Source organism: Sceloporus occidentalis, unplaced genomic scaffold, assembly GCF_023333645.1.
Source record: "Sceloporus occidentalis isolate IW3139 unplaced genomic scaffold, rSceOcc1.0.p SCAF_1, whole genome shotgun sequence".
Taxonomy (NCBI): Eukaryota; Metazoa; Chordata; class Lepidosauria; order Squamata; family Phrynosomatidae; genus Sceloporus; species Sceloporus occidentalis.
In genome coordinates, this window is record NW_028316981.1 from 134,433,353 (window position 1) to 134,451,388 (window position 18,036).

Sequence of the window (18,036 nt, forward strand, 5' to 3'; positions counted from 1 at the left end):
TAGCAATATCATTTTTATTCTGTTTTGTCAGGTTTTATCTGAAGGTTTTACATAACATTCTTGCTTTTGTGGTTTTAGATACATTTATTACTCAGCACGAGCCATTGCAAGAGAAATCTTGCAATTCTTTGCCTTAATATAGTTTTGGATATCTGTCTCTACTACTTCATTTTGTAAAACGTGGAGTGGAAAACCTTTTGGTTCTGATAAAGATGAAGTGGTGTATAATAACAAGAGGCCCCAGGGGTGGATTTGCATTTCTGTTTATATCAGAAGATGAATCCATTCTATTCAGTGGGCTCTGGATGAGCACTGCAGTGTTGGTGATAAGGCCCATTCACATCTCACGTGGAAAGAGATGCCTGCTTCTACATTCAGCTTGTCAAGATGAGGGTCATTATCTCCTAATGTTCCCCCGTATCAAAACCTCTGGTGAAAGTTTGCCTCTCACCCTTCTTGCCCTTTAAAATGACCCACAAAATTAATTCTTAAAAGTTTTTTTAAAATCCTCTAAAAAGTATTATTTCACTTCAGACCCTCTAAATCAGGGGTGGGCAAAGTGTAGCCTGTGGGCCACATACACACCAAGGCCATTTTTATGAACCTTCCGGGGTAAAAAACAAACAAACCTTTTTTGGTCCCAAATATCCTCTTGGACATAGGAGGCATTTTGTTGGGTTTTGGGGAAGGAGCATTGGCCATTTTAAGGCCCACGAGAAGCTTTTAAAAAGAACTTAAAATGCCTCTTCTGGGCCTAAAATGCCTAAAAACATGGGAAAAAAAGGTTCTTAAAAAGATGACGGGGTGTGGGGATGTTTGTGGTTAATATTTATTTGAGGAAGGGTGTCGTGGAGGAGGTGCAGCTCTCCAAAGCTTCCCATAGATGCCTACTTCTAATACCACCTAATGTAGGTCAGGGAGCCTGTGGCCCTCCAGATGCTGTTGAATGCCATATATCTTCAATCCATGACAGTCTGACCAGTGATATGGGACTATGGGAAGAGTAGTTTAACAGCCTCTGGAGAGGCAAATGTTTTCCACTTGAGACCTAAAGATTACATCTCTAGGCCTACAGAGAGTTCCTGAGCATCTTGAACATCTGGTTGCATTCTTTAAGGAACTGAGAGCAGGGGTGGGAAACATGTGGCCGTCTAGATGTTGTCGAATTGAAAGTCTCAGAAACCCTATCTAGCACGGTTAATGCTGAGGAATTCTGGGAACTGCTCTCTACTTCCATATGGAAGGATACATGATCCTTGGTCTAGTCTCTAGGGGAATAGTCATAGAAAGATGTAAGCTGGTAGGTGGGTGGGTGGCCGAGTGGATGGCTGAATGAATAAGCGAAATCTAACTCTGTTTTGACTAACTAAACAGTTTATCAGCTAGAATGTTTGCACCAATATGATATTGCGATGATTTTCTGATTACCTTTTCCCCTTCTTTTTTGGGTGCATTATTGTGCAGGCTGAAGAGGTAGCACCCTCTCAATTGGTCACACTGGGACTTTGATTATTTTTACATTACATCATTTCCTTCTGCAAGGTGAGGTCTTTCTACACAGGGCAACCATGACTACTTCTGCCTTGCGCCGGCAGGTTAAAAACATTGTGCATAATTATTCTGAAGCGGAAATCAAAGTGCGTGAGGCCACTTCCAATGACCCATGGGGACCACCCAGCTCCTTAATGTCTGAGATTGCAGACTTGACCTTCAACACGGTGGCATTTGCAGAGGTTATGGGCATGATCTGGAGGCGGCTGAACGACAGCGGCAAGAACTGGCGTCATGTCTACAAGGCACTCACGCTTCTGGACTACCTCATCAAAACTGGTTCAGAGAAAGTGGCTCATCAGTGCCGGGAGAATCTGTACACCATCCAGACCTTAAAGGAATTCCAGTACATAGATCGTGATGGCAAAGACCAGGGCATTAATGTTCGTGAAAAGGTGAAACAGGTAATGAGCTTGCTGAAGGATGAGGACAGGCTGAAGCAGGAGAGAGCTTATGCCTTAAAAACCAAAGAGCGGATGTCCCTGGAGGGCATGGGCATAAGCAGCAGCAACAGCCAGCAGCTTTCCTACGGACGGCGGGCATCACAGTATGGCGACGATTATGGCAGATCAAGAGGTTCTCCATCCTCCTTCAACTGTGAGTAGTAGAAAAGCTCAGCAGGAGACAAGCTGCCTTTTCTTTGATGGTTCTTGGCCTCATGTGACTAAGCAGTGGCTTAACCAGTAGGTGTCTGCTGAATTAAACTCTATTTTATTTATTTTATTTTATTTTTATGCTGCCTTCCTCTCAAAAGGGACCCAAGGCAGCTCACAAATAAAAACACCTTCAAAAAAATAAAATAAAATTTAAAATTATCAAAATTATCTAAAAACAGTATAAAATTACATAAAAATATACAAAACTTAAAATGCATAATTAAAACATACATACTCAGTGGAAAGAGATGGAAAAGATAGCAATTTATGTATTAAAATGGTACATTCAGGGTATTCCTTACATTACACAGTTGTTATAAAAGAAGGCTCTCCCAGGGAAGTAACATCAGAGACTCGTACAGACAGATCAATGTGTGAGATAGTTGTACACACCCTTAATTTTATTGCATTATTTAGTATGTCTTAATCCTACCTTTTCACTAAAAATAGTGCTCAAGATTGTTATTCTTTCCCCAATGCTTACTGGCTGGGGATGATGGGATTTTTAGTCCAACGATCTAGAGGATGTAGATGCTGGGACAATTAGTCTACACACATTGACAATTGGTGATTGACTGAAATGCACATGTGCAGTTATTTCATATGGGCATTATGTTATTTCTGCCTTTGGTTTTAAAATGCTATAAATAATGAAATGGTTCTTGGGTCCAATTTACAACACTTTAGTACTCGCTGCCCCCCCAGATCCAACATTAGACGTGTCCCAAGGGCCAATTAGGCTTAGGAGAAAATTCATGTGATAGCATCAATCAATGTAACTGTACACTATAATTCTCTCCCCATGTGTGGTAAATGGAAAGATTGGCATCTCTGTTCATTAAAACCTGGGCGTGCAGAAACAGCCACAAAGAGGCTTTTTCCCTTTCTGGTGCCCTTGTCTGCATATGCATAGATCAACCCTTCATCTCTCACATTTCTGCTTATTTTTTTCACCTTCTGTCTTCCCAATATTTGTAACTAGTATGCAAACAAAGCATTCAGGGGAGTGAATGAGAATTAGAGCCTGTGCTGATGTGATCAGAAAACAGGGCATGTTTATCTTGGAAGATCCCATTTCTTACGTTTTTTCTTTTTCTTTCTGGCTGCTGAAGTTGTGACTCAAGCATTTAGCCTTAAAATAATTCTTTTCTATATTTCCATGGCTATATTTTTTTAAAAATAAAGTTTTATAACAATGCAGCTGCACTCCCACCAATAAAAATAAGAATAACAAAATTATTGAGTACATATTTTACTTTGATTCAGAAGTTCAATTCCCAAGGTTCCTTGGGCCAAAGGAGCTTCTTTTAAACTAATGTAATAGCATGATCCCAGGCATGTTTATTTGGAGAGGTAATTCACATTGGAGATTACTGCACTAGGGTAAAAGCGTTCCCCAATGCGTTCTCACGGGCGCGAGCCTGGAACGTGATGAGGGCCAGAACGCTAGTTTACCGCACAGCGGAATGCCGCCGTCGCCACCGGGCGTTCCAAATGTGTTCCAAATGTGTTCCCAATGTGTTCCAGAGAGGCCATTTCTGGGAATGGTTTCAAAACCGTTCCCAGAAATGGCCTCCCTGGAACACATTGGGAACACATTTGGAACGCCTGGCGGCGACAGTGGCATTCCGCTGTGCGGTAAACTAGCATTCTGGCCCTCATCACGTTCCAGGCTCGCACCCGTGAGAACGCATTGGGGAACGCTTTTACCCTAGTGCGGTAATCTCCAGGTTGTTAAATGAAACTTACTGCAAGATAAGTGTGCCAAGGACTACTGCCTACAATTGAAATCCTACACATGCTTACCTGGGAGTCAGCCCCAGAGTGGCACAAGTATAAGTAAATATGCATAGGGTTGCATTGCATGGCCATAAAGTAGACATGTGACAGAAACTGAGATGATGGGGATGGGGTACAAAACCTCTATTTGGGAAATTTCAGCATTTTGATCCTCACAGAGCTTTTCTTTAGGAATAATGGATCAGCATCTCATGCTTTTCTTTTGGCACAGTTCTAGGACATGAGTGCTCTTTGGTAATGTACTCTTTCTGTCAACCTTAAGGATGTTGCTGTGGAAACACAAGAGGATAGGAAATATCAAAGTGAAATGAAATAGTACCAAAAGGATTGGCTCCTGTAGGTTTTTCCCTTTGTACTTCATAGGAAGACCTTTTTGATTCTCTCTCTCTGTCCCTCTCTTTGTACCATCCAACAGTCTAGATTTGGCAAGTCCCAATTAATCCACTGCCATCCCACTTTTTCAACTGCATTTAAAATGTTCCAGTTTCTCTGCTCCTCCCATTTCCCCCTTTGTCCTCAGTTTATTTCCATTGCGGCAAACAGAATTCAAAATGAAAAAGTAATTGGCACTCAGTAAACTCATTAGGGAGGAGAGAAGGCAGGATCTCTTAGCTTATTCTTCCTCATCAATTACTATATTTTTGCCATCTTGACCACATTCTGTTGTTGCTTGGCTACACATGCTCTGGTTTTTATCTGTGAAATATTAGAGGGTCTGTCTGTCTGTCTGTCTCTTTTCTTCTGCCACCCCCTCTCTTCCCTTGTTTCTGCCATCCTCCTCCCTCCCCCACTTCCCATCCAGTGAGGAGATGCCAGATCAGTCTGAACTGATGGTGGGCTTTTGAAGTTAGGCAGGAGGAGGCAGCTTGAAATGAGATGAGGGCTGTAGGTTGCCCAATTTTGTTCTAGGAAGATGTCTTATTCAGAAACATTTGGACCATTTTTGAGAGCATCGTGCCGCTTTCTGTCCCATTTGACCCATTAATGCCTTTCTGTCTTAATCCTTCAGCCTCTTCCTCATCACCTCGGTTCAGTTCTGACCTGGAGCAAGCAAGACCACAGACTACCGGAGAAGAGGAGCTTCAGCTCCAGCTTGCCCTGGCCATGAGCCGAGAAGAAGCAGAAAAGGTAATTTCAGTTTTTCCAGTGGGAAAAATAGTAATTCCAATCGGCTGGCTTCCAGTTTTGTATTTGAGACCAGAGTGCAGCCTGGTCTCAAATAGGGATTTCTGGACACTTTTAGCTGCAATGTCATTAAATGTGGTCTTGTTTTCTTACTGGCTGCTCCTCATGAGGCTCAACAATGCAGGCAGGCCATTGGGACAGGGATTTGTGTTGATATCCTCTTCTAGAAATAAGTCAACCTACTGATGGTACCCTTTGCTGTTCTTTAAATAAGTCATATAAGTTATCTGACTGATTTAAAGACAGCAATAGTCTGCAGTCACCATCTTTCTTTCTGTATAGCTGGCTAATGTCCTTTGAGCTTTGTCTTTTAACAAAAATAAAATACTTTTATTTAGAGGCATGTATTTAGGATTACTACAGAAAAACAATAATGATGACAAAAGTCACTGAAGACAAAAGGTGAAATCCAGAGTGGTATGAGGAAAAGTTCCTATAATAGATCAGTCAGTTTGAAGATCAGTCTGAACTGTGATGGTGGGCTTCTGAAATTCTGCAGGGGGAAAAATGCAGCTTTTTTTTTACCAACACCACAGCAAATTGGTCAGGAGTGTGTACAGAAAGAGAAAGAATAGGGGGTTAATCCTCTGTGGGTCTGGGTGGTGCCAGGAGATGCCCACCCCTGTTGCGAATGCTTGGCAAATTGCACCACCAGCTTGTAGGCAGGATTCTGTGACTTTCAATGCTTTGGAATGTATCCAGGATTGTTTAGAGGATTTTCATGGCAGTTCTCAAGAGAAAAATCTTTTTCTTTAAGTCGAATCATAGTATGAACTAATGATGTACACCTGTTTTGTTGGGGATCTGTGTTGCACCATGATGGTGTAAAAGGCTTCCCTTTGGGAGAAATTACTGCTGGATATCTTTTGGGGAAAGAGAATGTGTGGGTTCATGAACTTGCACACGCATAATGACGTGTGTTTGTTCTGTGATGAGGACGGTGATTTGAAGAGAGGAGAGTTATGCGCCATCTCCATGCAAGCAACCATCCTTCCTCATTCACCAGCCACAGCTTTATTTAAAGTTTGAAGGGAAAGTTACACTTTCCACTTCTTTGCAAATTGTCTGCACAAGAAATGCAGCTAGCTAAATCTGGCAAAATTAGCTGTCTGGGTTGGTACTGAATCTAAAGCTACTCTTTGGTGTGCTTTAAAGGACTGCCCACAGCTACAACACTGCTGTTTGTACCCTTTGTCTGCTTTATACACTAGGAGTCTTCCTATCAGCAGATCTCCTTATCCCTTTCTAGATAGGTCAAGCATTTGTTTACATGGGCAAACACAAGATTAATTCTGGCTGACTTTCTTGTCCTGAATGACTTCAGTGACATTACAGAAACATGAAGCTTGTAAAGGAAAGGTGGCCCTGTGGTTTCTCACCTAATGGCTAGAGCTTGCAAAGTTTTTAAAAGTAACTAATTACAGTTGTCATTCTTCAGTGGAAAAATAGTTAGAAATCATTAAACAGTGATTCCCAAACTTTGGTCCTCCAGGTGTTTTGGACTTCAGTACGCAGAAGCCCCAGACAGCTTGACAATAGTCAGGAATTTTGGGAGCTAAAGTCGAAAACATCTGGAGGACCAAAGTTTGGGAATCACAGCATTATAGTTGCTTAAAAAAAAAAAAGAACTCCTTAGTTCCTCACTATTCAAAAGTTACTAACTACCTTAGCTACTTTTTAAAGCAACAAACATTTCTCCTTTGGTAAAAACAACAACACACCGTTTCACTTAGAAGATATGCAGATGACACAGTACTACTAACAAAAAACAGCAAAGACTTGGAACAATTCCTGAAGAAAGTACAACGGCAAGACTGCAGCTGAACATAAAGAAAGCAAAGATAATGACCACAATTGATCTACATAACTTTAAAGTAGATGATGAAGACATTGAAATCATTAACAATTTTCCATACTTTGGCTCTGTCATTAATCAGAATGGAGATTGCAGTCAAGAAATCATTTCCCATTTCTGTGTTTGGTTGTGAAAGCTCAACTGAAGAAACCTGATAGGAAAAAAAAAATCAACTCATTTGAGATGTGCTGGAGAAGAGTTCTGAGAATACCACAGACTGCTAAAAAGATCAGTGGATGGGTCCTAGAGAAAATCAAGCCCAAACTGTCCCTAGAAACAAAGATGGCTAAACTGAGGTTGTTGTATTTTTGGTATGTCATGAGAAGAAATGATTTACTAAAAAAAGACTATAATGCTTTGTAAAGTTTAGAGAAATAGGAAAACAAGAAGACTGCATTCCAGGTAGAGAGACTCAGTCAGAGAAGCCACAGCCATGAATCTGCAAGAGCTGGGCAGGGTGGTTGAGGATAGGGTGAATTAGAGGTCTCTCATTCATAGGGTCTCTATGGGTCGAAATCGACTCAAAGGCAGTTAACAACAAAAAAAGATAGAAGGCAGTATGAAAAGAGGAAGACTACTAGCTTCTTCTGAGTCTTACAAACAATTTACATATTCCTTCCATGCCTTGACTGAAAGTATTTCATGTGCACATTCTTGTGAAGCCCTGCAGTCTTGAATGAATGTATAAGTTATATATTGTATATTCCCTCTGCATCCCTCTTGACGAACCTAATTACCCCTTCCCCAGCTGGTTCATTTTAATTTTATTTACTTACTTATTTGCTTCACAAGCAAAAATGTCTAAGGCTGCTATTAGATCTTTTTGAATGAAGCGTTAGCTCTGCAAAGAAGTTACAATAACTCATGAATATTGTACTATTTCTTCTAGTCTGGTGTCAGACCTGTGAAGCACCTGCACAGTAAATGTGGTTGAATAAACCTTTAATCTGTGCCTCACAATTTGTCTAAATGAAGTCATCTCACAGAGTAATAAAGAGAGAAGAACAGAATAATGTAATGCATTACTCTCTGGTCTTGAGGGATATATGGCGAGTGTCAGATTACATAGAGGAAAAGCTTGATAGCTGAGAGGCTCTGTTGGAAAAATCTATCAATGTCAAAGTCACATTTCTTTATCAGTGTCACTTATTGAAATGCTGAGAAGCAGCTGCTGTGTCAACAAGGCATTGTGGGAGAAAAATTCCTTGATACGCCCCTTCCAAAGATCATTCTTAAAGATAAAAATATGGTACTTATCACTATTGTGTTACTGTTGCAGGGGTCCCAATGGACTGTCATGCCCACTCCTTCAATTTGGTGAGTCATTTCCCCCAATTACCACAAGCATCATCTAGAAAAGCTTAGCTAGAATTTAAGAGTTATTTTTTTCAAGCCAGGCATTTGTTAGGTGAGAGCACTACCTTGGAGATGAAATCTGGGGATTTAAAAGTTGGAGTGCAAAGAAACTGAATTGGAGAGAAGGTAGTGCTTATATAGGTATATATTATGCAATCCCCACTTTTTTTTTAAACAGGCTTTGGGGCACCCTCCCAAGGCCATCTCACCCCCAATGTGAAAAATGTTCAGGTACTGGAAAACACCCAGAAAAGTTCATTTGATGCTTTTGGCAGCTTCCTGAAATGTCAGATTATGTTAAAACAACTCCAGCTCTGCCAACTGCCAACACAAATGTAGAAGTTGCAGCTGGAAGTAATGTCCTCTTGTCCTGTTCATCTGAAAATATCTTGGTGTGGCACCCTGGAAGGATGAATGGATTATGGTGTCTTTTTGTACAGCAATATGAGAGTGAATTATTTTAGCACTAATACAGTACAGCACAGTCTTAGGCCTGGGACAGATGGGCCAAATGTGGTGTGCCACCACTGATACTAGGGTTCCGGAGCATGCAGCAACCGCACGCTCTGGAACCCTAGGACTTCACGGCAGCAGCCTAATGGCAGCCTTCTGTCCATATGGGGGCCGCCATTTTGACATATGTGACACACAGCATACAGACGTCGCTGCACATCACTTATTATTATTATTATTATTATTATTATTATTAACCTTTATTTATAAAGCACTTTAAATTTATGTCACCGGTGTGCCAATGGCGCACTCATGACATGTGCCAGGCGTCACAAAAAGTACCCGTTTTTTCCAGGTTCTTTTTACTCCGGAGGGATGCCACGCAGTTTGGCTGCTGCGGCATCCCTCCGGAAGAAAAAACAGTGCCTCCAGCCTACCATTTCGGGGACGTATGTACCGCACCTTAAACTCATTTTCCTAAAAAAAACATTCAGTTCTGAGAGCCTGCAGGAATTAAGTCTTAGCCTGCTGATGGACAGACAGGAAGGCAGTGCATTCTGGCCTCCTTAAGAAAGAAGTTACAGCTACCAGAGCTGCCATTGAGGAGGCTCTAAAGGGAAAGCAGAACAATTATCAGGGGGATCTCTCCAGTTGGACTGCTGGTAATAACAATAAATAGAGCATGCACTTTTCATTCTCCCTCTTCTTCCTTGTGCCACATCTGTGAATCTCATTGGTTGGCTGCCCGGTTCATTGTTAAAGAAAAAAGCAGCCTTTCTTCATGTTTACTGTCAGCATTGCCATTGTCATATCTCTTAGTTTAACAGGCTGAGCTGACTGATTCTTGTGGAGGGGGGACTATGCCAGGATAAAAGCAGTGTGAAATGAATTGACAAGATCCAGCAGTTTTTAAAAACTATTTTTAATTTTTTTGTGAAACAGCAGATTTTACACATGCCAGCATGAAAAGCCCTGGAGAAATGTGTCTCAAAGGGTCGGTTAGTCCTTTTTATTGTTGTTGTGTGCCTTCAAGTCATTTCCAATTCATGGTGATCTTGAGGCAGACTTATCATGACGTTTTCTTGGCATGTGTCTTCAGAGGGGGTTTGCCATGGCCATCCTCTGAAGCTGAGAGAGTGCGATTTGCCCAAGGTCACCCAGTGGGTTTTCATGGCTGAGCCAGGATTTGAAACCTGGTCTCCAGAGTCCTAGTCCAATGCTCAAACCACTAGGCCACACAGTCCTTTCTTTAGTGTCTCCAAATTTTGTGTGAAGGTTTTAAAAATAAAAACTTTTTATTCATTTTTCCCCTTCTCCCAAAGCAAGTCAAGAGGGGAAAATTGGCAATCTGAATTCCTGAATCTTCATTCAGATTCAGGATAAAGAATAAAACAGATAGGATTCAGGCTAATCTGGTCCAAACTGGGCACAGACAATTGCTGAATCACATTCTGAACCCTGTGCATAGTTCCTTAGGACACAGACTCCAAGTGGCTTGGATTTTATACCTGTAATATTTTGTTCAGAAATTCAAAGACTTTTGCACAGTCTGGGTGGCAGTAGAGCCATTTCCAGTTGGAGATGTGACTGCAAGCACACCAGAAGAGAGAAGTGGACTATAGCAGCACTTGAGAATTTTTGTCCAGGGACAAAGGAAGGAACCTCTGTGATCTCAGCTCTCAGAATTCGTACCACCACAGAGAAGGCAGGCAGCGGAGGAGAGAAAGGCTATTTGTGTTCTTAACAAATGTGCACAACCAATTGGAAGTGACAGCACTCACACCTATTTGGGCCATTATCTGTCATGGAGAGGAATAGTCTTCCCCTGTTTCCTACTTCAGGGTTTCTCAAGCTTTACTGACTCACAGTGTATCTGTTTATGCTTGGATACATTGGGGCAAATTTGCACATTCTGCCTTTTAGAATTTTTGTTCTGAATTTTTGTTCTCAAAATAGGACAGAAACCTTCCTGAGGGTCTTGCTACTTCCATCCTAATCACTGTATCCCTAGATTAGTTCATGAGACAAATCCTGGGGCTTATAAAATTCAACTGTTAATCTATCACACCTGTATCTCACATTTTTTCAAGAGGTTTTTCCCATTTTTTTCACAGCAGACATATAAGTCAGACTAAATGGCATTGGTGACTCATCCTAGGTCTCCTAGCTAACTTTGTGCTTAAGTCTCCTCACTCATGGTTCCTTATCTACGCAATAAAACTAGGACTGTGGGCAGATAAAGAGCAGTTGCACCTTCATCCTCGCCAACAGCAAGGTTTCAGCCTTGCGGAATATAAATGAGGAGAGCCCTTCCTTCCTTCCTTCCTTCCTTCCTTCTTTCTGTCAGTCACACACACACACACACACACACACACACACACACACACACACACACACTTCTCTGTTTAGCAAAAGGAGACACTTTGTTTTGGCCTTAGAAATAACACTTCTGTACTATTGACTGAAAACATCTCATACTCTCTTATTGTTGTTACTGCTGCTAGTAATAGTGGTGGCTGTCACCATCGTTATCATCATTATCATCATCAACATCACAGAAGGCCTCAAGCAATGTCAAAGAGAGTCTCTCTAAAATAAGACCACCACCTGTGCACCACCCAACAGTGCTTTCTGTTTGGCAGATGAAGCTCTTTCACCTGAACAGGGATTTAGAAGAAGGAAAATGAAGAGACAGGATAGGGATGGAGTGACCAAAGTAAGGAAAGAGCTGCTTTTCTAATTAGGACTTAGCCTTTAAACCTAACAAGAATGGATTTCAGCAGTAGAGCAAAATAAGTAAGAAGACATCAGGAGGTTACTGTGGCCATAGTAATAATCATGGGGATGGAGTCACATCCTTGTCATTATTTTAATTATTGCATACAAAGTTGGAAAACAGGTCAGTGATGGTTATGTCCTTCCGTCTCCTACACAGCAATTTCTTTTCTCTCTCTCTTCATACTGGGCACAACAAATTAAACACATGCTTGTGCATACAGATGATGATGCATTCTATTTTTATTTTATTTTTTGTCTACAGAGTTCTTTCCCTTCCCTCCCTCCCCCACCAAAAAGAAAGTAGAAAGTAGTGTGGCATGTTTTTTATCTCCAGAAACAGGAACCCTCATTTGATTTCAAAAATCATGGATTTTTGAGAATTTTTGAGAAGGCAAGATTGTTGACACACATACTAGCTAACATTTCACAGATCAAAACTGGGACACATGTAGCCAAGCAACATCAGAGTGTGGTCAAGATGGTCAGTGCTGTTAATGAAAAAGAAGCTAGGATGTGAGAAGCTGCAGTAGTTTGTTTTTGTCTGAGTCTACTGGGGAGGGCAAAATTCTGTTCTCTCATGTCATCTCCTCCTACTGAGTTCATTGAGTGAAAACAACTTTTGTACTTTGAATTCAGTTTGCAACAATTGAGGTAAACTAAGGAGAGAGAAAGTGGGTTATTTTAACAGCAGCTGAAAAAGTGGGACCACTGAAAATTAATTGAGACTGTCCTTGCCAAACTGAAAAGGTCATAGGATATATGTGCACAATTGTGCCTTCCACACCAAAAAAATAAACAACACCAACAAAAACCTGACAAGTGGTTTTCATAATCTAATTATGATGTAATCTATAATTTGGATAATTTTAAACTCAGTGATTTCTTTAAACTCTGTAATTTCTTCCCCTATTTTGTGAAAAATGTGCAGTCATTCCAGATTGGTAGCACTCCTTTAGTAGACCTCCAACCTTCTTCAATTCCTGCACCAGTGATGCTTTCTTGGAATAAATGACCAGGGAATAAATCCTGTTCCACCTGGTCCCTACCTTCATCTTCCCATCATTCCCTGTAGTTTTGCAACTTGTTGTTAGGTACTTTCAAATTGACTGTGATGTGTGTAAGGCTTTCCTGGGCAAGGGATATTTTATAGAATGGTAGGCAAATGTTTGCAATCAGCATGAATGATGAGAAGAGCCTGGAAAAGTTACCTTTTAAAAAAATCAAAATCTATCCCATGTGTGTACGTAAAACTCCTCTCAACATTTTAGCTCTTCTGTTTTCCAGACTTGGTGTTTGATGCATTTTAGCTATGTTGAAAGGAGCTCTAGGTCTGCTTGGTTGCAAATCTGGTGACATTTTTAAAAGCACTAAATCTGCCACCCTCTCAAAGAAGAAAGAAGGGCTATATTTATAGAGAAGAAACCTATTATGTGCTGTTTGCAAAATTGTAACATGGAAGACTTAAGGGTTCCTAGAAAAATTCAGTATATAACTAATAACAAAATAATATACTAAGGAACAATACATTTAAGAATACATTAGAATCTTTAATGGTGAGGACTCTGTTACTACTGTCAGAGGTGAGGCTGCAAGCTGGATACATGAAAGGGCGGAGAAGGAGTCTTGTAGGATGGAAGAACATCTAGGTCTAAATTATAGCACAAGAGACTTTTTTCAAAAAAACAAAACCCTAAACCATGCATTTTTATTTAGGAAACAGTTGCCAAGAGGTTGAGATCCGACTTTATCTATATTATAGAATTATTGCTGTTTAATATCACTTTAACTGCCATGGAGCCCTTGTATGGAATTCTGGAATTTGTAGTTTGCTAAAATGCTTATTTATTCTCTACTAGAGAGCTGTAATTTAGGAGAATTCACTAGAGCTCTAATTATCTCACCAAGCTAAAATTCCCAGCATTCCATAGTGGGGAGCTGTGGCACTTAAGTGATATGAAACTCAGATAGGTACACAATTCATTGGGCAAACGTGGATGGCATTCTTGGCTACAGGCAGGGAATAGCAGGATCCCTCCTCCTCCTCCTAGTCAGGTTATTTGCAATCTAGCCCATTCTGATTCTGGAATGCTCAGGTGGTCTACTACCCAGGGATTGGCCAAGCTAAGACCTGCTGAGATTCAGCAATAGATAGTGGCACCGTTGTGGCCACTGGCTCTTTCCAAAGTTTGGAAATGGCTTTTTTTTAGTCCCTGAATCATCTGCCTGCATGTTGACTGGTTGAGGCGGTCTTGAAATTGGAAGATCATCCAGATAATATTGGATATTAAAGACTTGGACTCACATCTAATCTCTGCCATGGATTTACTGTGTGGCTTTGAGCAAGTAATTTTCTCCTAGTCTCATTGTAAATTGAAATGAGCTACATTTCAGAAATGCTGTGAAGGCAAACACTATGGAGAGAGGAGACCAGCATTTATTTGTGAAGCTATGAGAAGCCAACAATGATACTTCACAGCTAATGGTGATTGATTATGGGTGATCCACATGGAAAAGCAATAAGGCAGAACTGATGTGGAGGTGAATGCTCTCTGGATCTCTGTCCTGTTTTGCATCATGATACTCATTGTCTGAATAGAAAATGAGCTGTGTATGCTTTCTAATGTGAATGGAGATCAGTCTGGAATCACCTTTCATGACTGCCCAGGACTAAAACTGTATCAAGGTCAAAGGTAGTGGGACTTGTGATACATGCGTGAATTAAAAGGGCAACACTAACAACTAGCATGTGTTTTTATAAAATAGCATTTAGATAGCACATGATAATGCTGGTTGTGGGTTTTTTCCCCCCTTATAAGAAATAGTGATGAGTGTTGCTTGCATTGCTGCAGAAGCGTGGTGGTGCCTTTCTCCATTAGGATAACGACAAAGCAGGTGTACTTCCTGGTACCACAGTCTGTTTGCTCACTGTAGTGAATTGAGTCGTGAAAGCACACTTGATAAGCTCCAGTCTGAAGAAAGGACAGAAGGGTCATAGCAGCCAACAAGGCAAGCCTTTAGGTTTCATTTGCTTGGGAAGCCAAACAGCTTCCTACAAGTCCCAAGCATTCTTTCTTTGCCCCCCTGCCCCTTCCTTGTTGGCACCATGAAACATGTAGAAAGCCACTCAGTACAATATAGCAGGAGAGTTGGTATGTTATGTATTTGCAGGTTGTTCACTTGATTTTCAGGATCTTTTTCTGATAGGTAGATGTTGGTATTTTCCGTACCCCAGTGGCAAGGGGAAGCTTTTTGACTTTGCAGGAATGTACAAAACTTCCTTGTTGCCACAGTGATGCTTTACAGCCTTCTGTGCCAAACTCATAGATCCCTTAGCAGTATGCTCTGACCTGTTTGGAAGGGCATTGTAGACATGCTTGCTTGCATCTGTTGGTTGTAAGGGACTTATGTGTATTGCTTTATAGAGATTGCTCCTTTCTTTGAAGGCCTGTCAGAGGACTATCCTCTTCTTTGAAGGACTGTCTAGTCTGAGTCCAGTTCAAAAATAAAGAACCATAAGAAGGGCAAGACGCATCCTTGAACCTGACTGTCAACAGGTAGCAACTGGACATCAGACTGAGCTGGTACAGAGGTCACCTGGCCACAGTCATCTCTGCTAGGGTGAGATGTGTTGTGATTTTATTTATATTAAAGCAGTTATTTCCAAATTTCATCAATATACAAAAGTCAGCCTTTGGAATTTTTATACAAACCAGCACAGTTTCCATTGGTGATATGTAGGTAGGATCTCTCTATCTGGATGCTGCATTGATCTCAAGGTTCTACACTGAATGACTGTTTGACACTGTTACTCATGGTTGTTTGGGTGCGCTTTAGTTTAATTCTGGGATAAAAGTGGAACATCATCTTTTGGTCCTTGCCATTTCTGGTTAGTCATGACTAGCTGTGGAAGACAGGCTATCCCTATAAGAAGGAATGCTAATGCTTCTTTTAGGGTGGGCTGTGTGTTCATATCTCCCCTACTGGAAGAAAAAGTCTTTAGACCCATCTGACTTTAATAATTGTAGGCCACACTCAAATGTTTATCTGTTGTAAACATTCTGGGGTATTTTTTAAATTAAAGGGACAATCCAGAAAGGTTTCACACAAGAAAAGCATATTCATCCTTTTTTGTACAAGATACTAGAAACAATGTTAACTGGAGAACTCCAGGCATTTTTGAAAGAACCTGTTTATATAGATTTGTTCTAGTCTGGATTTAGGACACAAAAGACTGGGTTGCCTTGACTGACAACCTGCAGAGAGAGCAAGAGAGAGATAGAAAGAGAGAGAGAGAGAGCCTTCTGTTTCATGTTGGCCTTTGGGACCATTGAACAGCTACATAGGTTGTGGTGGTTCTGGTTCTCTTCAGGGAGCAAGTTGTAGGGAATAATTCTTCCACCCTTTAGGAATTATCCTATGGGGTTCTGTATGGTTCAGCTTTGCCCCTTTGCTTTGAAACATGAAAAGACTGGTGGGAGGTGGAGTGTTTCCAGTTGTATGGACTGAGGTGTCACCATTATGCTGATAGCACTCTGCTCTGCTTCTTGTTTTCATCATGTCAAAGTGAGGTAGTTGCTTCTCTGAGCAGGTAACTGAAGTCAATAATAGATTGTATGAGGGTGGATAAACGTAAGATGAATCCATATTGGACAGAGATGATGGTGACTGGGGAATCAATGGGTGTCTGGCTGGGGAGGGAAATTCCTCTCCAATGGAATCACATGGGAAATCCAGACAGATGTTGCTTTTCACCCTTCATTTCACTTGGACCTAAAATTTCACTTTTGTTTCCACATGATTCATGATGCTTCAAGTCACTTGCAGCATGCACTGGAAGAACTTTTAGTTCTCTGTAGTCATGTGGTTCCCAATCCATCTTTGCCCACAGACAGCTATTTCAACAAACTTGATCCTTGCCCAACCTCGTGTTGTAATAATAATAATAATAATAATGATAATAATAATAATAATAATAATAATTTTTTATTTATATACCGCTATTCCTGTGTAGATCATAGTGGTTTCCAACAAAAAAATTGCAACAAAAACAATTATAAACAACATTTATCCCCAACAATGTGCAAACCAACCACCCATAGCAATTAAAAACTATACAACATCTAAAACCAATTATCTACAAAACATTAAAACCATAACAAATAGCTGGATTGAAAAGTATACATCATCAAGGGGAGATAAAAAATAACATTAAGGCACATGGGGAAAAGCCTGGCAGAATAGGAAGGTCTTCAAATTCCTCTTGAATACATCTAGGGAGGTGACAACGCGGAGCTGATCGGGCAGGGACTTCCAAAGCTGTGGGGCTGAGATGGAAAATGCCCTCCAAGATGAAGTATATCTTGCTTTGGGAACTCTTAATAAATGTTTTCCGCCTGATCTGAGAGTGCGAGGCGGACTGTATGTGGAGAGGCGGTCCTCCAAGTACCCTGGGCCCAAGCCATTTAGGGCTTTATAGGTCATAACCAATACCTTGTATTGCGCCCGGAAGCGAACAGGCAGCCAATGTAGATCTTGCAAAACTGGTGTTATATGGCTGGACCTGGAGGATCCAGTAACCAACCTTGCTGCCATATTCTGTACTAATTGAAGCTTCCGGGTTTGGTACAAGGGTTGCCCCATGTAGAGCGCATTACAGAAATCCAACCAAGAGGTTACCAGGGCATCTACCACCTTTTCAAGGTCCCCCTGGCTCAGGTAGGGTCGCAGCTGGCGTATCAGCCGAAGCTGGTAACAAGTGCTCCTGACCATTGCATCCACCTGAGATGTTAGGTGGAGCGACGAGTCCAGAAGCACCCCCAGACTGCGAACTGAGTCCTTCACGGGGAGAGTGACCCCATTTAGGACAGGTGGAAAAATTTCCTTCCCTGGGCCAGGAGAACCTATGACGAGTACTTCCGTTTTCTCTGGATTCAGGCTGAGTCTGTTTTCCCTCATCCAGCCCATTACCGACTCCAGACAGGCATTTAGAGGAGAGATGCCATCCCTAGTCACTGCATCAGTCGGAGACACAGAGAAACATATTTGGATGTCATCAGCATACTGATAACACCGCACCCCGTGACTCTTGGGATATCATCTTTATTTTTCCTCCAACTGAAAAAACATAGTGGATGATGGAATACACACGGAATCAAAAACAGGGCAGCTGTTGTGTAAAAACCACAGAGACTCCATGTGAAAAAGAGAGGCTACTACTCATAGAAGCACTATTCACAGAAGGCAGCAGAGCAAAGAAGCATCAAGCCACCGGGAAGAGTTAAGGCTGAATCTGGGCACTAGAGTGCAAAACAGGGTCCTAAAGCAAGGCATTGTGTCAACATGACAAACAATTAGGGTAAGAGCTAGGAAGAATGCAGGGGAAGTAGGGTTATAGGTAGGACT

The 18,036-nt window shown here is 41.3% G+C and overlaps 1 protein-coding gene across 8 annotated transcripts in view; it reads left to right on the plus strand.

The window, feature by feature from the left end:
* Positions 1–18,036, plus strand: part of EPN3 (epsin 3) — a 50,671-nt gene that overhangs the window by 14,665 nt on the left and 17,970 nt on the right. For 7 of the 8 annotated variants that reach the window (XM_089537095.1, XM_089537073.1, XM_089537124.1 and 4 more), the window contains exons 2-3: positions 1,465–2,148; positions 5,017–5,135. In XM_089537095.1, the coding sequence (XP_089393221.1) occupies positions 1,569–2,148; positions 5,017–5,135 (699 nt within the window). In that variant the 5' untranslated portion in view covers positions 1,465–1,568. Of the gene's footprint in view, positions 1–1,393; positions 2,149–5,016; positions 5,136–18,036 lie in introns of those variants that run through there. The other variant, XM_089537080.1, reaches the window with a different exon arrangement.